The sequence below is a fragment of the Aspergillus pseudonomiae genome (assembly GCF_009193645.1).
Source record: "Aspergillus pseudonomiae strain CBS 119388 unplaced genomic scaffold BDV37scaffold_2, whole genome shotgun sequence".
Lineage (NCBI taxonomy): Eukaryota > Fungi > Ascomycota > Eurotiomycetes > Eurotiales > Aspergillaceae > Aspergillus > Aspergillus pseudonomiae.
Genome location: NW_022475994.1, coordinates 102,458 through 121,295, shown reverse-complemented (window position 1 = coordinate 121,295; position 18,838 = coordinate 102,458). Strand labels below are relative to the sequence as shown.

Below are 18,838 nucleotides of genomic sequence, written 5' to 3'. Positions count from 1 at the left end.
GTTTCTCCTTCAACCCTTCCATCTCAGCTGGGTCAACACGATCGTATTTCTGGAGAATATTCTGGGTTCGCTGTTGCCACCTGTCGCGGTCTGCCTGTAAGAGCTTCATCTCCCCATCTTTCGTCTCCACCACATTTTCAAGTTCTCTTATCCGTGTTTCCAGAGGTTCCATTTGCTGCACGAGCTCGTCGACACGTGCAGACTTCTCCGCAAGGGCAGTTTCCGCTTGCTTGACCTGATTACGCAACGTAACGCTGCTTTCCCGGAAAAGATTGAGTTCGTTCAAGGTCTCCATGAGTTTGTTGTGACTCAGAGCGGTATGCTCGCTGTCAGCAGCAGCGCGACGTTGCTGTTCAAGCTTCAACCTCGCCTCGTCTAGTTGAGACTGCGTATATTCGAGCTGCTGGCGCAAACGTTTACTCTCTTGTGTTGATAGATGGTACTGAACATCAACAATCTCCTTTTCACGACGCAGGAATTTGATGACCTCTTGAAGGCCTTCCAGATTGGGTGCAGAGCTTTCCCCTTCGTCCTCGGTCTCAGGAATGTTGGCACGATCCCGCTGTAAAGCGGAGATTTGGTTTGTAATATTCTCAAGTTGTGAGTGGAGCAAAGAATTCTGGTGCAAGACTTCCTCGCGGCGTTTCTGCAGTTCAGAGAGTTCACTTTCATACCTATCTTTCTGCTCATTCCAACTTTCCTCCTTTTGTGTCAGATCTTTCTTGTATGTGTCGGCTTGGGCACGAGATTCAACAAGCTCAAGCTTCAACTGATTAGCTTCTGAGCGAACTAGCTGTAGGTTCTTTGCAGCCTCAGCATGCTTGACCAATTCGCTTTCATAGTTTTGCTGGGCATGTTGTGAAATTTCTGCCTGAGCCTTCAAATCTGCTTGATGGTATTGGGCTGCGGCAAGCTGGCGTTCATTCTCGTCCTTTAGTCTTGTGATCTCAGCTTCCAGGTGAGACTTCTGCTCCTCGAGGCGACGGGCAACATCCCCTTGCTCATCGCGGAGTTTAGATAGCTCACTATTGGTAGTAGAAAGCTCGGACGAGATTTCTTCAATTCGTTTTTCAAGATCCTGAATCTTCTTATCCTTCTCTTCGACAAGGCGTTCGGTTTCCTCGCGGTACTGTTCGTGTGTCTCGGTGACAGACTCCAAGCGTTCCTCAGCCCCTTGACTGATTGCCCTATAGTCTTCCACCTGTTCCTTGGCATGCTCAAGCTCGCCCTTGGCCAAGTCAAGATCACGCTTCAACTCAGCAACTTGGATACCCAACTCCTGCTCACGTGTCAAACCAGACTCTTGTACACCGTCTTCCATAGTTGTGGGCACCTCAGTTGGAGCAGCGGACACGCTAGGTCGAGATTGCATCACTTGTAGGCGCTCCTCGGCACTCCGGAGCTCGACAGTCAACTCATCCACCCTAGACTGCAAATGGTCTCTGGTTGTCTTGATCCCAACTAGTTCTTCCCTAGCTGATCCCAAGCTAGTCACCAAATCATCAATCCGTTTCTGACTTTGCTCATGTTCATATTCTCTCCGCAGGGCTGCCTTCTTAGATTCCTCAACCTCATCGTTGAGTTTCCGTTTAGTTGATTGCAACTCAGACTCAAGTGATTCGACACTAAGCTGTAGGCGACGACGGCTCTCTGAATCAGTGTGCTCGCGCTCATTTAAAATTGTCTGCAGGTTAGCATTGAGCGAGTCAAGTCTGCTTCTCTCATTCCGTAATGTCTCGTTGTCTTCAATCAACCTTCTCTCGATATTCTTCCAGAGGTCCTTCTCAGCCTTCAGGTTCGCATTCTCCCGCTGGAGGCTTTCAACAAGTCCCTTTGTTTCCACTAAATCTTCAGCTGCTTGTTGTGTCTTAAGATCTTGACGGTTTGCATTCTCGAACAGCGCAGCATAGCGTTTCTGGAGCTCAGCGTTTTCGCTCTTAAGCATGTTGAAATTACTTTGCAACAGTTCCGCCCTCTGAGTAGCAGCACCCAGCTGACTGCTGGACCGGCTAATCTCACTCAACAACTCACTGTTCTTCCTCGACAACTCGTTTACTTGTTGCTTAAGGGCAGAATGATCAGTGGCAGACTCCTCGCGGAAGCTGTCAAAATGTGCTTGCACCTTGCGAAGAAGCTCAGCATAATCAGGTGCGTCCTTCATATGCTCATCAGCAGTACCAGGGGGTGCGGCACCGAGCGGAAGAGACTGAGAGAAAGCAGAAGAATCGCCGACCGTCTGACGCCGACGTGTAAGCATGCTCCTGAAAGTGTCACGTTCCTTTACATAGCTCTTTGTCTGAGCTACAAGGTTTGCAATCTCATCGCGATATGTCTGTACTCTGATCCTCAACTCCTTCAGTTCTTCCTGCTCTTGTTGACGGACAGCATCCTTCTCCCGAGCTTCAGCGCCCTCCATCTTATCCCCAAGTTCTCTCAACATCCGTCGGAGGGTCACGTTCTGCTCCTGAAGTTCATGGAGGTCCTTAAACGTCATCAAGTTCTGGCTAATGAAGCGTCCCGTAGGAGTGAGATCTGCAGCGGCGTCCTCGATCTCCTTTCGGGCTATCTTCTCGAGCTCGTCCCTGTCGTAGCTACCTTCACCTTCCTTCAAAACGGCGACTTCCAACACCAAAACCTTCACCTGTGCACTCAGATCTCTAAGCTGCTGGCGCAGAATATCTCCTTCACGAGCCAAACCCTCCACCTGGCCTTGCCATTTCCTTGCTTCCTTTGTAGCGTCATCCCTCTCCTTTCCAGCAGTTTCAAGAATGTTAGACATCTCAACAACAGCATTCTCTAGTCTGGCATGATCAGCGCGCAGCTCGTCAATTTCAGGCTTGCTTGCTTCAAGGTCCTGAACCATCTCATCCAACGTTGACCGGAGTTCCTGGCTCGTCTTTTGTTCCGCGGCCAGTAGTGTTCGCATCTTGTCATATTCCGTATACATTTGCGTTAGAGTGAGGCCGCCCTTGCCTCGAGAAGTTCTAGGCGAAAAGGTACCAACAGGCGTACCAGGACGAACAGGCGTACTAGGCCCACCGTTAAGGCCTGGTGCTGGGCTCATGGACCTCCTTCCGGCAACACCTTCGGACTCGAGTTGGCTCACTGTGAGCTCAAGTTCAGCGATGCGGCGTTCAGCGGCTTCTTTATCGGAATGTTCTGTTTCAACTTCCACGCGGAGTCGGGATATCTCCTCTGCTGCATCGTCCCTCGCCTTTTCTAAGGCGAACTGACATTTCTGGACTCGTTGTTTGGCGGTTTCCGCGGCATTTCCTTGCAATTCGGCGAGTCTGTTCGCACTGTCCAATTCAATTCTGAATGATTCAGCTGTTTGGATGGCCTCCTCCTTGAGTTGTTGGATACTCGAAAGCGACTCTTCATACCGCTGCTCCACCTCATCGAGCCGGCTCTTAAGGGCGTTTTCGCTACGTCTCAAGGAGTCGATGGTTGCACTCGCCTCCTCATTCTCGCGCTGAAGCTCGGCGATCTTAGCGCTCTTTTCCTTCCGGAATTTCAGATACTCGGCAGACTTTGTCTTCAATTCTGTTTCAAACCATTCGTTGTTCTTCTTTGTCAAATCCAAGTCCTGCTGGAGACTTTGCTCGCGGAAACGGGCGCTCGCGGATGCCGAGTTTGCAGCCTGAAGATTCTGCTCGGCAGAAGAAAGTTCACGCCTCAATTCAATGGTTTTCTTGTGTTGTGTCGAAAGCTCCTCCGCGAGCTTATCGTATGCTGCAGACTTTGATTCAAGAAGTGCTAGTGTGTCCCGGTTTGATGCTTCAAGTGAGGAAATGCGGGATTTCAAAGAGCTAACTTCGGATTCATTGGAGGTAGAAGAGGATTTCAAGGCGGCGATCTCAGATTCCAGGCTGGATCGGATATTTTCTATAATAGATAAGCAATTGCATGGCAGCACAACATTGATAGCACTAACCAGATTCATGTAATTTCTTCCTGGATTCCTCAACTTCTGCATGGCCTTTCTCGACAGAGCCCTTCAAGACCTTGACCTTGGACTCACTGCTGCGAACAGCGTTTTCAAGCTCTACCTCCAGGCGAAGCTTATCGGACTTCAGATCATCGTATTCTCGGGCCTTCTTCGTGATTGCCTCTAGGAGTTGATTCACTAGTTCAACCGTAGGAGCTTGGGTAAGAGTGGTAAGGGTCGACTCCGCGATGGAGTAATGAGAGGACAGGTAAGGCAATTCAATCGTAGCAGTAGCCATGGCGCCGTAGGTTGACAGCAGAACAAAGCCGCCTACCCTTATGAATGGTTAATTAAGAATGCCCCAGGGCAAACGTCGTGTACTCAGGTGAGCAGACGATGTTGCTGTAGGCGTGATATGCACTGTCTTTGACACGTGCACACAGCGCTCAAGGTTGCAATTAGCTCATGACGACATCAAACGAAAGATGTCTGCGAGCAGTAACAGAGGTAAAGCGAAGATAAACCCTCTGTAAATTGATGATTAATAGATTATGGACAAAAGGGTGAAGAGTGACGCTTTGCATTCGGGCTGTTGGGTTACAGCTCCAAACGCGGTTAAGCGCGCCGATTCCATCACGTGATGTATTACTACGGATGAACAGGCTGTGGCTACAGTAGCAAAGAACAGCGCATCTATCAAGCCCAACAAAGGCTGCTGACAGCCTTCTCGGTGCGCCTTACTCCAGGGTAGACTCGATAGCTCTAGGTGACCGTGTTCGTCTTTGGACTTTCGAATGAGCTATCGCGACCTCTACTTGAGCTCTGTTTGGCTCCGGTGAGCCAAGCCTTGCCTCATCTTACTAACTTCTGGACCCTTCACATCACATTTTCTCTCAACTGTGAGTTCGGCTTTTGCTTGAGAACTTGCAACCATGTCGCATCTCCAGCAGCAACTCAAAAGCTTCAACGCTGGCGTCGTGGCTGCTGCGGCTCGCATGCCACAGCAGAGACGGTTCGTCCATAACAACTCTGCCAGTAGTTCGCAAGTACCGTCTTCGGCCTCCACACCCACCCCGAGCGGCGATGTCAAGCGGAAAAGGCACGATGCAGATATCGTCTACTCGCAGCCTGCCAATACTGGCACAGGCAAGGATATCATGACACAGGTTATCTTTGCAATCGAGCATATGAAAAACAAGGGGGTCCCGCTCAGGTTTACGGATATCGTCTCCTACCTTTCTCTCCAACATCGGGCCAATGATCAGGGTTATGTCCAGGCACTACGGAGCATCCTTCAGATGCACGAGAAAGTCCAATATGATCCTAGTGGGGCAAACGGAGAAGGCACATTCAGCTTTCGCCCACCACACAATATCCGCACTGCTGAGCAGTTGCTCCAGAAACTCCAGTCGCAGTCTACCGCTGCCGGAATGAGCGTTCGTGAGCTGCGGGAAGGCTGGCCCAATGTGGAGGACACCATCAATCAGTTAGAGAAAGAAGGAAAACTTCTTGTTACTCGCAACAAGAAGGACGACCATGCGAAGATGGTGTGGGCCAATGATCCATCCTTGATACAACACTTCGATGACGAGTTCCGTCAGATTTGGGAGAAGATCAGAGTTCCGGACCAGCAGGCTGTCAAGGAGGAATTGGAGAAGGCCGGTATTACACCCACGAACAAAAACAAGGTCACCAAAGCTCGACCCAAGATTGAACACAAGAAGGTCAAGAAGCCTCGTCGCAGTGGCAAGACGACTAACACCCATATGATGGGTGTCTTGAGAGATTACTCACATCTTAAACGATGACTGAAGCGCTTACGCTATGGAAAAAGAATGTTGAACATTGGCTTCTGCAGTTGCGCTTTCCAACTGCGCATTGCGTTGAGATTGAATTATAGAGATTGGCACGACTATGATGGAGATCGGTCCCATTGCATCAATTGGCGTCTTAGGAGGAACATACACCGGGAACTTGAGTTTCATCACACGATTTAAAGTCTGGCTAGCATCTTCGCTCATCGCCAGTTGCTGTCCAGCCTGTAAAATAATAAAATATAGATACCCAAAACCGTCACATGGACTAATATTACTGCGTAGATCACCATAATGCCCTCTGGATGATATCCATTTCACGAATATTTTTTAATTGAAATCATCATCATATAGTTATTGAGATCTACCTCAGAAAGGGAAGATAGGCATGTCTTGAGCGCGCAGCGCGCATAAATTGGGAACAGCCTCGGTGTGGGCAGTAGTACTACCTTAAAGGGAAGTGGGATGGAGTTATCACCCGCGGCACTGGTTTTCCATACATGACAAACCATTAGTGATCGACTTGAATCCGGGCCTCCCACTCTTCTTCCCTTCCCTTCCTCTTGCTTCCAACCATATATATATCGCTGCGCTACCGGAATTTTCCGACTATAGAAATACTTCTTTCGAGCTTCAGATAACTCTGTTCTTTCCTGTCACACTTGATTCTACTCTAGAGTTGCATCTCGGTATTCGGTATCCGCACTTCTCCGCACACCGACCTGGAGATACCTATTGTTGGCTTGACTCATTCGTATTTGGAAAGGAGTCAATTCCATCGTCCAAACTAAATCTACTGTCCCAATTGCATACATCAGAATAATCAGACTCAAGCTTGGGTGTGCCTACGTCCAATCTCAAAGAAACAAGTACCAACGCCACATTTATTCCTCCGCCCCGCTCAAGTGAGGGGCAAATCTTTGCGACTCAACATGCCCGCAGATACCGATCCCAGTCTTCAATTCGATTCAATTGAGGATACAATTAAGGCTTTCAGTGAGCATTGCTCCCGTTGCCCTTTCCCTCTATATTCTTCCCCTTTGTGCTGAAGGAGCACGCATGTGGAGACGTCCCGAGGCAATTCCTACCGGCAACGCTAACCCACATGACTCTGCATAGAGAATGGCGAATTCATAATTGTGCTTGATTCGCAAGACCGTGAAAATGAAGGCGATCTCATTATTGCTGCCGACTCAATTACCCCCGCTCAGATGGCTTTTCTGGTTCGCTTCACAAGGTGGGAATCCCTCTCAACCCGATATTCTCACACCCCCCAACTGCATGCGTCTCATGTATAGTCACTAACCTTTTCTTCCCCAAACCAGTGGTTTAATTTGCGCACCTGTATCTCCCGAAATCGCCAGCCGACTCAGTCTACCCCAGATGGTGCTTGAGAACGCAGATCCGAAAGGAACCGCATACACGATCTCTGTCGACTCAAGTGACCCAACTGTTACCACCGGTATCTCGGCGCAGGACCGCGCCCTCGCATGCCGAACACTTGCCTCTCCGACTGCTCGCGCCGAAGATTTCCGGAGACCGGGCCATATTATCCCTCTCCAGGCCAGGAGCGGTGGTGTGCGCGAGCGAAGAGGACACACTGAAGCCGCAGTCGAGTTCTGCCGTTTAACCGGTAAGGTACAAGCTGGTGTAATTGCTGAGTTAGTGGAGGACGGCGAGCTGGTCCCGGGTATCCCAGAGATTGGTGGCAATAACGACATGATGAGACGTGATGGATGCTTGAAGTTCGGCAAGAAATGGGGCATCAAGGTATGCACCATCGAAGACTTGGTTGAGTACGTCGAGAAAACAGAAGGTAGCCTTGCTGCTGTCACAAATGGAAAACAGTAAGATGTTTAAATGTGACAATGTTTCTTGTATAACCTTTTTTCATTTTTTTTTTTTTTTTCTTATTGTCAATTTTTCCATTTTTCTTGGTTCTTTTCATTGCGAGGTGCATGTTTACGACCTGTTTATGGGGCTGTTTTTGTATGTACTATTGCTAAGCAAAGTTGGAGGCTAGGCGGGTATGGGATATCAGATGAGCAACACCTCTCTTCTCTCGGTTTATGAAACGGATGTGACAGGGCAATACGAATTACAGGGATAGATATACACTGAAGAAATGCTGGCTATATGTCTGTAAATTTAGTCTATGGAGCACTTTATTTAGAAATGAGCATTGACCGTTTATAGCGAAATCAATCACCACAACCACAACCAAACCTATGTAGCAAAGCATCGTACTCGTTTGTTTAGCACAGTGTCACTGGTCAGATGTGCCTGTCTACAGCGAAAGCCTTGGCAATGTGTACTACGATAGAGACAGACTCTGATACTGTAGCATTCACTATATACATGCTTCAGTGGTCACCAGGGAGATACTGGGAAGGTGAAAGGAGATAAAAACATCTTGCGCTTGCTAATCGTGCTGTCTATAAAGGGAAGAGGTGAATCAATCTAAAAGGTATGTCATCCGAATAGTATGTAGCCAAGTTCCCCAGTGGGCCTTGTAAAATGCAAAAGTAGCTTCACGGCTTACAGCCCTAAGCCTCCCATCCGCCGTACTTCATCGGCCTGTCTTTCTAAAGCTCTCCGCATCATGCTGGAATATTCGCGCTCACGCATCCGGAACTCACGTCTCCTGTGTCGTAACTCCTCACGCTTAGCACTGTCCATATCTTCGCTGAAATCGATGAGATCATCTTCCTCTTCATCTTCGTCGTAGCTCTCCGTATCGGCGAATCTAATGCGACCAACACGTTCGCCTGTCCAGACGAGGAGTTCATCTCCCGTTAAATTTCCGCCGGTGGGTAGAATTTTCCGAGCAACTTCATCGTGACTCTGAGGACTAGAGGAGTCGTTCCACAGGCCGCGGGCCTCTCCGTTCTCACCATGCATATTAGTGTTGGATCCAGTCAAGTCTTGCTCATTCCTTCGACGAGGTTTGTAGTCGTTGATGTTGAAACGACGAACTTCGGCTCGGCCGTCTCGTTCAACCCACTTGATGTTGCCATCTCCATCGGAATAGACTATACGGGTGCCGTGCGACTCGACTGATAACACCTTCAGGCTCGCAGAACTCTGTCGGTTTTGATACACTGGTGTTAGGCTGGATGATACATCCGATGGCTCGTTCTCTCCTTGCGCACCCGACGGCGTAAGGCTGTATAGCTCAAGGGAGCCTTTGCCTTTGTATTCACCACAGGCGACAACTTTATGTGAGTCGGGGCAGGACGACCCAGAAAACAGCGGAAACTGTGGGGCTGGGACAGAGGCGAGGCCGCATAGTCGACCTCCCGAGTGAATCGTGTTCTGCAGCCGGGGAAAGAATCGTCGGTCATATTGCAAGATGCTGGGGAATCGCCCGGCGAGGAATATGGAATTCACGTGAGGGGCTGGGGGATGCAGTAGGGCAAGTGGTCCTGGTTGGAACAAAGGAGCATAGTCTTCACCTGTGTCTAAGGGGTTGGGACTTCGTATGCGATGAGGAGGCTGTCCGTTGGGTCGAAGTTGGAGAAGGGGGGAATCAGGAGGAGCATAGATCTGTGATTTCGGGACCAACGAAAGTGTCGGTTTCTCACACCGTAGATTAATCGCCTCTTCTTCCTCGGTTGCAGATAGCCGACCATCGTATATATGAAGGCTCAACGTAGTAGCTAGAGTTAATGGCACGGAGTAGTCCGTCTCTTGAGATAGGGCAAAGATCGACCATGGATAACGCTGCTGTGAGATTACGCTCAGCGTCTCGAGATCGACTTCATTCAAGACATTGGCAACAGCAAGATATGCTCTTCGACGAATTGAGTCAACGCTCACACATTCCCCAAGATTAATAAACTCCAGCCCTGATTTGGCCGCCGAGTGATCCCTCCGGCCAGATAGATTGGCCATTAGGATGCCCGGCTTGCTAACTCCAAGGATCCTGCCCTTGGTAGACTGAGACCCGATTGAGTGGGAATGGTTGAGATCCCAAATGCAAACACTGCCGTCGTCTAATGGCGCGATAGCCTTGTTCTCTCGCGCAGAGCTCCAATCCCGCAGTAACCCCATACCTTTGACCTCGCGGTGCGTCTTTTTCCCTTGATATTCTTTTGTAAAGGGCTGCTGGAGCCAATTAAAGGATATCGGTCCATTACGAGCAATATACTCCGAATACCAGTCGATATCTTCACCCTCGTATGACGGATCCCACGTTGCCGCCGCTCTTGACCGTTCAGCAAATGACACATTCTGATCCCCGTTTGAGAGCGAAGTATCTGGTTGGATTAGGGAACGAAGAGAAGTTTGGCCCAACGAGCTAAGGGGCGTAGTGGAATCTGTGACACGGCGTGCCGAGGCCCTGTTGGCCGAGTAAGAGGCGTGTGCGGCGGCCCATGACTGCTCATAACAATGGAGTCTCCATAGGTTGTTGTCCCGCGCGAGCCCGAAGAATCGCTTTGAGACAGACTGAAGCTGTACCTGTTCATGTGGCGTGAGATCTGGTGTTTCACAAGGATGGTTAGCTCGTGTAGCGACTGTGGCAAAAGATACTACACAAGGACCACCCGCACTAATAGACCGGAGTGTGGAGAATAGTGTAAACTGGCTGAGGATGCGAAAGCAATGAGATTAGATGCGCTTACAGTCAATTATCTTAGCAAGAATCTCTACGGGCAGCTTCTCCATGAGGAAAACTGGTCCGGAGACACCATCGAGGCCGGACAGATCCAATTGGGGCTCACTACAAAAATGTGGGACAAGCCGTCTCTTGTTGTTGGGTTCCAGACTTTTCTTTTATAAATTTCCCCGCGATCAATGATCAGCCTGACTGGCGTCACGTGTTAGCATGCATTGCGGTGGAGACGATTTATTTAAGAAAGCCCATGTTGAGGGTTGATTTCAATACAGTGTAAGATAAAAGGCTGCTATTGAATTTCATGCCAGGGCTCTGCTTAGATCCCTCGAATATCTCAGAGCATACACACGCCCCTATTTCCAATTGATATCTTTTACCCAATCCATCATAAATCATATTAGTCGTACAGAAGGGGACCCATTACAAAGTCCCAATGAATGTGTAGGGTTGGACTGAGCCCGGACGAAACTTTCAAGGGCCTGATAAAAAGTACCATCGCCTAGCCCTCAGGCTTGTAGACAGCGTCTTTGCAGAGAACAGCAACTCTTTTAAAGAAACGTCGCCATTCCAGTGGGTCCCCTTTCACTTTCACAAGTTCAATCTCGAATAGACCCTCCGACACGCATTCAATAATGACCTTACCCTGAAGCGTGCACATTCGGCCATCCCTGGTGACAATTCTTATCATTGCTGACGCGTCACCTGCAGAAACCGCGGGTACTGATGGCACGGGCACCCCCAGGCGATGCAGAGCCTCACAGATGAGGGGCACAAGGATTTTGAGTTCCCATGTAGAGTAGAAGCGAGTCAGAGGCCGCGATGGGACTATATCACGGAATTGCTGTGCCTTCTGCGTTCGGCTGAGAGGCACAGATGGATGAGGAGAAAACTGTGACATGGACGGCTCATCTTCAAGCGTGTCAGCTACATAGGTATCACCCACAAAAAGAGGCTGTCCCATCGGCTGAGTGGATGAAAAGACATCAGTTAAGTGAGGTGTATCCCAATCGACTAGCATGTCGCCTCTTGGCATTTCAGGTTGCGTCGATGAGATTCTGAAGTCGGTATCCAGATCTCCTATGTCCATGTCCATTCGACAAGGATCAACACTACTATTCGCTCGCCGAGCGAGGGGATCCTGAGAGAAGTCTATATGAAGAGACTCGAACATTGTTGTAGCCATATTGATAGGGTCTCTGAGTCTGCCATCCGGAGATAAAAACCTGTTCTGCCGTGTATACCAGGGGTGCCTCCGAACATCTTCCAAGGAGAAGCGACTCGCTGGGTCGATATTTAGCATACCTCGTAGTAATGACAATGTCGCAACTGGCAGCTGTTGCCATAGTTCGTCACTTGTCCGTGCGTTGGTTGTGACATATTCGTGGAACTCGTAACTACTCTCTGTCGGGCTATCCCAGGGCGTATTGCCGGCCAAGAGAACGAAAAGGACAATCCCGCATGACCAAATATCGACCAGATCCGGTCGGTAGCCTACCCCTTTCATGTGGTTTTTGTTGCTGCAAGTAATGACCTCCGGTGCAATATAAGGCGGACTGCCACAGAAAGTGGTAGAAAGCTTTGTCACCCCTTTATACTCGAACAAAGTTGCCAGGCCGAAATCCGCAATTTTCAGGTTCCCATCTGCCGTCAAGAGCATGTTTTCTGGTTTGATATCGCGATGGCCCACACCTTTCGAGTGCATATATCCCACTGCACTGACAAGTTGTGAAAAATAAACATGGGCGATATCCTCCCCCACACCTTCATCGGCCTCGATCTTATCAAAAAGATCGCCTCCCTCGGCCAATTCCATGGCGATCCATCTCCAGACCCCATCCTCTCCGGTTTGGAAGAAAGATATTATATTATTATGATCGCCGATGTGTTTGTGCACCGTCGCTTCCATTTGCAATTGTCGTGGGCTGATCTTGCCATGTCGAGCGGCGTATTCTTTATGGATGAATTTCACGGCGAAGACAGGATTATCCGTATGCGATGGACATGCCTTTTTGATGCTATTATACAACGACACCAAATAGTATCAGCAAACTGCAGTGCACAGTGCAATCCACATCACATGGGAAGAAGAAGAATAATCATACCACGCGTAGGCACCCTGGCCGATTGTCTTGGACACAATACGAAAGGGCAAATCGTTTGGTAGCGGGGCGAGTTGAGAGTGGTGCATCTTGACGTAGCCCTCTGTGAGCCTGACTGTACGAGGTCAGTCGGACTGGGTAGAAAGATGGAAAGATCCTTGTCATACAAGAGCCAGGTTCAGCCCCATTATCCTGGAAGATGAAGATAGGTAAGGGTCAAGATGGCTGAGAAAACGCGGCACGCGAGTTGCCACTTTATCCTCTTTGGGTAATATGTTGATCCGCCGGGCGCAACATTCATGATGAGGACAAAACACGAGCGAAATATGGTTGAATGATTGGATAGCAGAATGTGTATGAGCTATACCAAGAGAAGAAAAGATCATTTTACGGATATAGCAGAAATAAAGGATCAAACAACAAATAACACATCAACCATTCGCTTGACTGCTACGGAGGAACCAACGTGATAAAAAGGATCGCTGTTGGTTTAATGCCCGTCATACATTTTTAGACCCGCAGCGGCGTGTCGCCTGCCATATGGAGTGTGTTAAGTGGCGGAGCACTGCTTTTCTGTTGATGGAGGACACTGGAGAACAGATTTAATGAGACCCGAAACTTTACACGACTGGTACAGGCCATCATTGAATTGGAGAGCATCATACGGAAAGAGCACGCTATACAAAAACCTCCGACCTCATCTCACGAGGCAGTTTAAAGTCAAATTCTATTTAATAGCGCGATGAAAGAACGAGTCAGATTTATGGTGTGAGATCAGGCGGGGCTTTTTTTTTGCCTGCGTTGCCGGGGGTGCATTTATTTGGTTGGTACAGTAAACAAAAGGAGCCCGAAAAAGGCCTTCGAATACCTTCTAAGGTTTCCCCGTTTGCAAAACCCCAGCCTTTCCCTTGTCCTCGCCAGTCGAGCGGTTAATAATATTACACCTGTAAGGTTCCTTATTCTTTCTGTCCATCCCTGCATTGCAAGTTTCAAAAGTCAATCTTGGAACTTTCGACTTCTCTGAATCCGATCAGATCCTCGACGGTTCGTTCTGTGGGTCGTTCCGTCCACTTCCAGCCAACTGTGGTACCGCATTCGCATTCGGCGTCATTCCAGACAGCAACCCTCTCCTGCTACTGTCACTCACATTCCACAACCTTCCGGAAGTCTTTTTTTTTTTCGTTATTCCTTTCGTCAAGAAGGATCCAAGTATTTTATTTCCACTCCCTCGCTTTCTCGGCACAGTCACCATGGATTACACAATGGAGGATACTCAGAACTCCGCTCCAGAGGCCCTCGAGGCGACCAAGCTGAACTCAGCACCTCAGCGGAATGACAGCCAAAGCGTGACCAAACGGTATAATCTTTGGAAGATAAATAAAAGGGAAATCTATGCTGACTTCTACCCATCCGTATAGCCTCCAAGCTGAACTGATGCAGCTTATGCTCTCGCCTTCTCCTGGTATCTCCGCATTTCCTGACGCCGATGGCAACCTTACTTCCTGGACTGCCACCATCAGCGGACCAAACGAGACTCCATATGAGGGCTTGACATTCAAGCTCTCGTTTGCCTTCCCCAACAACTATCCTTACTCTCCACCAACCGTCCTCTTTAAAACCCCCATCTACCACCCTAATGTGGACTTCTCCGGACGCATCTGCCTGGATATCTTGAAGGATAAATGGAGTGCTGTGTACAACGTGCAGAGTGTTCTCCTGAGCTTGCAAAGCTTGCTCGGAGAGCCAAACAAGTGAGACATTGACATTCTTGCATGTGGCATACATCTTACTAACATTGTTAATAGTGCCAGTCCCCTCAACGCTCAGGCAGCCGAGCTGTGGGATACAAACCAGGAAGAATACAAGCGTCACGTCCTTGCGAGACACCGCGACGTTGAAGATATTTAGTAAACTGTAATGACTTTGTCGGCTGTTGCCGTGATGTGGCGTTAAGGACAGACCATGTTTCTTTTGGATGCTTTGCATAAGGTCTGTGCGTCGTCGTTTCTTGGGGCGTCTCACTGGAGACTTTGTCACTCCTGCATTTTGGCTCGGGGATATGGTTCGATGCATAAGGGATACAAATGGTTCTGGAGTTTATGCGTTGGGTTCACCTTCTGTTATGGGACCGCGAGTTTAACTCAGGTATAAGAGTGCTCGCGCCCGTGGAATAAATATGATCATTTCTTCGTCCTGCAACTTAATAATGGTTAAACATACTTCTCTAATGATTTTTACCTCAACCGCCTTGCGTGCTAAGATGCTATGGATATCCAGCGGCCAGACCCGCCAGTATCTCCCTGCCACACTTGATCCGGCATGACCATAAAATCCCGAGTCAGCCAGGACGGCCCTATCTATTACAATTGATTTGAGGGTGGTTGGATTTGCTGGCTTTTCTGTGATGGGCAGATATACATACATGGGTGTCAGTACCCGTTGAGCTGCCAGTCAGTCTATGTGCACGGACAGCGGCATCAATTGCTGAAAAAGATGCACAATGTCTGACTATGAGAAACACAGTGTTTTTGCTATCAGAGATATGGATAGCATTGCTGAGAGTTCAAAAGGGGAAGACAGGACAGTTACCCCGTAAAGCGCTGGATCGAATTAGTTTATTGGGATACAGACGGGATCGAATACTGTAGCTTTGAGTGCAGTCACCCGTAAGCACAGCAGCCACAGGAAGATCGTACGGGAATAACGACGGAATAGATGGGAAGAGATGCATCCACAAATGGGATGAAGTAAGAATGATCGGAATATTCATATAGTATTTACTGCTCACAGAGCAATGAACCGAAGACTCTTAATGAAGTCATTGCATCAAGAAAGAGTTGAGATCGTGAGCTCCTGGACTCGTATATACATACTTCTGCTTCGAAATAGACGGCAAATAGCGAACAGGGAAGAAAACGGTAAAAGAACACCCGCAATTAAATAGTACAGTTCAAGTAGCACGACACATGCTCAGATCCAATGTCCCCGCATTGTTATGAGGATGTTGAGAGGTATTGCTCTTCATTCGTGATTAGCAGACCCGCGATGGCCGCACTCGTCAGAGTACTGATGGCGCCTGTGAGCATGGCGCTGACGGCAACACGAGACACATCACCAGCTCGGCTGGGTGCTAGTTGGGCCAGCACACCAATTTGGTTTCCGAGAGAACCGATGTTCGCGAAACCGCACAGGGCATAAGTGGCGATCAGCCGGGAGCGGGGTGACAGGGTTTGGAATTCATCTTTGTTCTGTAGGTAATCGTATGCGATGAACTCGTTCTGTTTGGAGTCTGTTAGCATGTTTGTGGTTCTCTCGAACCAAAGGCAGTGGGGCTTACCATAACAAGCTTGGTGCCGATGAGTTTAGCGACCTTCAGGAGATCACCGTTGCGGGAGACACCAAGAAGGAATGCAATCGGGTAGCAGATGTAGCCAACAATGAGCTCAATGGTCAAATCCGGCTCGTAAATGTTCAGGTAGTGACCCCACCAGGTCAACAGGCCGTCAACAAGACCCACAAGGGAGATGATACACAAAAGTGTAGTGGCAATCATGCCTGCAATTTTAATACCCATCCAGGCTCCGTTGGAGAATGCGTGAAGGGCGTTGGCTGCTTTGTGGCTATCATCTTCAGGGACGACAATACGGCCAGCTGTCAGCGTTTCCTCTTCCTCGGGCCAGCGCAGCTTAGATGCTGCCAAGGATGCCGGAATACTCATCACGCACGAGGAAACCAGCGCTTGGGGGTTCAAACCCATTCCGATAAAGGATACCAGGACTGATCCTGCGATGGTAGCGAATCCAGAGCACATGACTTGGTGAATTTCCGCCATCGTAAGATAGGGAACGAAAGGCTTGATAAGCATGGCCGACTCGCCTTGTCCGATAAAAGGAGATGCAGCTGCCACCACAGCTTCAGCTCCCGAGATGCGCATTGCCCAGAAGAAGAATACGGCAAACTTGCCAATTGCCCACTGGAGAACTCCAGTGTAGTAGAGTAACTGCACGATAGACACGAAGAAGATGATAGCCGGGACCACACTAACGAGGAACCAGCTGCTGTGCTTATCGGCCCAACCAGTTTCCACCAAGAAATCCACACCTTGTCTGGAGAACTCCAAGAGTTCTCTGGCCAACGTGGAAATGAAATTAAAGATATCATATCCCGCCTTGGTTCTGAGGACGAAGAGTGCGATGATGAATTGCACAAGCATTCCCACGATGACAGTATGCCAGATAATCTTCTTCCGATTTCTTGAGGTAAGCCACAAGACAAAGAGGAAAACAATTAGTCCAAAGAGGCTGACGGCCCGATTTGCGCGGGTATTGTCAGCAGACTCCGGCGAGGCAAAAGAGCCGACGATAATCACTGCAATCGTCAAGAGCGCACCGCTGGGGATTCTTAGCTTTTCTGGGATCATGTCGACGAATCGTGAAGCGGTCTTGTTCCATATCCAGTAGACTGGTCTGGTTAAAATCGAGATGGGAACATAGAGAAAGAGGAGGCGCAATGTAATCGCGAGGTAGAGCAAAAATGGGATCAACCAGCCCAGATCATACCGGTGGAGGATGAGACCGGCAATCCACCAGCTATAAGTGACATAATGAGCTTTGAAAAGATCACAGCTACCTCGCTGGCAGGTGTCCCCGACAGCTCGAAGAAGGCACAACTCACCCGGTGAACAAGAGCCAGATGACGGCGTAGACAACATGCTTCAACCACGGGCGATAGCGGCGCCACGACCGCGACGGAACGTTTTCACCTGCCTCCTCGTCTTTATCATCCTTCTTCTGGCCACTGCTATCGAGAGAACCCGACTCTGGTAGTTCTCTCTTCTCGGAGTGCACATCTTTCGTGTAAGTGATATCTTCTTCAATATCTCGTTGCGCATTAGGACCTGCGCCATGATGCTGTGGCGTAGCTTCCTCCATCGTAGGCATAGTATAGGAGATCGCGTGACTCGCAGATGTGCCGTTGTCTTCCAGTCTCTTCTCATCCACCATCTCCACGCCGCTTGTAACGTATCAAGTAGCACGTGGGTTAATCCCGTTGATCTGTTCAAGGCTGTGGCAAGATCAAAATGTGATCAATATTTCACTGACGGGGCAGGACCGGGGGAGGATTAACAGGATTTTATTATTAAATGCATGGACCCAGATGTGAATTGATTGGGGTCTGACAATAAGATAATGGGAATGTGTGTTAGACGAGTAAAAATTTCAGCTCAGGCCATGTCCACCTGAGATAAGGCCGTTAGAGGAAAGACTGACCGATGCAAGGCTGGGACTTATCGGTTGACAACCCAGTAAGCGGGGATAGTGTATGTTCTTAACCTTAAGACCTTGTCTCATGGCATGGTGTTCTCAACTATACAGGACGCTAGTGGCTAGTCTTCTACGGTTGTTCTGGATGGCTAGGGGAATTTTTTCCCTCTTTCTTTTCTATGTTCTCTCCCCGATGCCTTTTGCTGGAGCAGCATGCAGACCATCTACAACCGGTGTGTGGCTGGGTGGTGGATTCAACCAGTAATGGAAAAGTAAAAGAAAAAAAAATTCTTCGAAGGAAGCTAAGTTAAAACTCCACTTATCCAATCCCAGGTTATGGAGAGTGGCAAAGACTTTTTTTTTTTTTTTCTCTTGTCTTCCGTCGTGATAAGACTGTTGCAGCACTAAAACGTCACTAGGGGCAAGATTACAAGCCCGAGGCCATACATTGGCGGAAGATCAACGCTGAGAAGCCAAAGTTTTCTTAGTCTGCCGACACCTTGACATTACATCTCCGCACAAAAGAAGTCGCTCGTGTGCCGCCCTCTCTATTTTAGGTTAATACCGTTCTCCCCTTGGAGATGAAAATAAACTATCAAGGCAGAGGGCCAGGTATTTTTGGCCCTGAATATTCCTTTCGATGTTACTATGTGTGATTGATTGTTATAAGGTTAGGGTTCTCCACTAATACACCGAGCCGTGGTTGTGGAGGTTTGAATACAGTTTCTATTTGAAAATGATATCCACCTTGAAGTGCTGAAGAAGGCACCACAGTGGGCATACCTTAGCTCCCAACCACTCTGGAGTACATGAAATTAGCGCTATGGGCTCAAAGGGGTAAAGCACACCGACACTAACCGCACTTTCGACTCAGGTGCCAAGCCCAACGAGTACTAGTATAAACCCGATAACATTTGATGAATCCCTTGGTATCGGTGAACGCCGGAGTGTTGCCGAGCGTCGTTTCACCACGGTGCAGCCAACAAACGAGGGCTTCTGATAGGGCTTGATAAGCTCTCGGACTGCCAAGCCACCAATACTCTTCCCTGATTTATGGTGACATTGATCGCTGCACAATGCGATGTATATACGGAGATTGCCGGACTTTGGTCAGG

The 18,838-nt window shown here is 48.9% G+C and overlaps 6 protein-coding genes across 6 annotated transcripts; 3 read left to right on the top strand and 3 right to left on the bottom strand.

The window, feature by feature from the left end:
• Positions 1–4,657: 4,657 nt before the first annotated feature.
• BDV37DRAFT_235840 (transcription factor TFIIE subunit TFA2) lies at positions 4,658–6,033 on the top strand. The gene has a single exon (XM_032080559.1). The coding sequence runs from the start codon at positions 4,861–4,863 to the stop codon at positions 5,734–5,736; it is 876 nt and encodes a 291-aa protein (XP_031946767.1). The 5' UTR covers positions 4,658–4,860; the 3' UTR covers positions 5,737–6,033.
• Positions 6,034–6,264: 231 nt separating this feature from the next.
• Positions 6,265–7,667, top strand: BDV37DRAFT_235838 (3,4-dihydroxy-2-butanone-4-phosphate synthase RIB3). Its single transcript, XM_032080558.1, has 3 exons — positions 6,265–6,738; positions 6,862–6,979; positions 7,068–7,667. Exons 1-3 carry the CDS (start codon positions 6,675–6,677, stop codon positions 7,591–7,593), a joined length of 708 nt encoding a protein of 235 aa, XP_031946766.1. The 5' UTR covers positions 6,265–6,674; the 3' UTR covers positions 7,594–7,667.
• Positions 7,668–8,075: 408 nt separating this feature from the next.
• Positions 8,076–10,456, bottom strand: BDV37DRAFT_76905 (uncharacterized protein). The gene is made up of 2 exons (XM_032091192.1): positions 10,368–10,456; positions 8,076–10,223 (listed from the first exon to the last, which is right to left on the bottom strand). Exons 1-2 carry the CDS (start codon positions 10,408–10,410, stop codon positions 8,281–8,283), a joined length of 1,986 nt encoding a protein of 661 aa, XP_031946765.1. The 5' UTR covers positions 10,411–10,456; the 3' UTR covers positions 8,076–8,280.
• A 403-nt stretch (positions 10,457–10,859) lies between these two features.
• Positions 10,860–12,548, bottom strand: BDV37DRAFT_267696 (putative serine/threonine protein kinase; the record flags this gene model as incomplete). Its single annotated transcript, XM_032084063.1, has 2 exons — positions 10,860–12,375; positions 12,463–12,548. 2 exons carry the CDS (start codon positions 12,546–12,548, stop codon positions 10,860–10,862), a joined length of 1,602 nt encoding a protein of 533 aa, XP_031946764.1.
• Positions 12,549–13,629: 1,081 nt separating this feature from the next.
• BDV37DRAFT_76816 (putative ubiquitin conjugating enzyme (UbcK)) lies at positions 13,630–14,985 on the top strand. The gene is made up of 3 exons (XM_032091189.1): positions 13,630–13,816; positions 13,878–14,210; positions 14,265–14,985. Exons 1-3 carry the CDS (start codon positions 13,710–13,712, stop codon positions 14,365–14,367), a joined length of 543 nt encoding a protein of 180 aa, XP_031946763.1. The 5' UTR covers positions 13,630–13,709; the 3' UTR covers positions 14,368–14,985.
• Positions 14,986–15,340: 355 nt separating this feature from the next.
• On the bottom strand, positions 15,341–18,198 carry BDV37DRAFT_76836 (NupC/NupG family nucleoside CNT transporter). The gene is made up of 5 exons (XM_032091191.1): positions 17,730–18,198; positions 17,587–17,634; positions 17,134–17,523; positions 15,797–17,048; positions 15,341–15,737 (listed from the first exon to the last, which is right to left on the bottom strand). Exons 3-5 carry the CDS (start codon positions 17,460–17,462, stop codon positions 15,453–15,455), a joined length of 1,866 nt encoding a protein of 621 aa, XP_031946762.1. The 5' UTR covers positions 17,463–17,523; positions 17,587–17,634; positions 17,730–18,198; the 3' UTR covers positions 15,341–15,452.
• Positions 18,199–18,838: the final 640 nt, after the last annotated feature.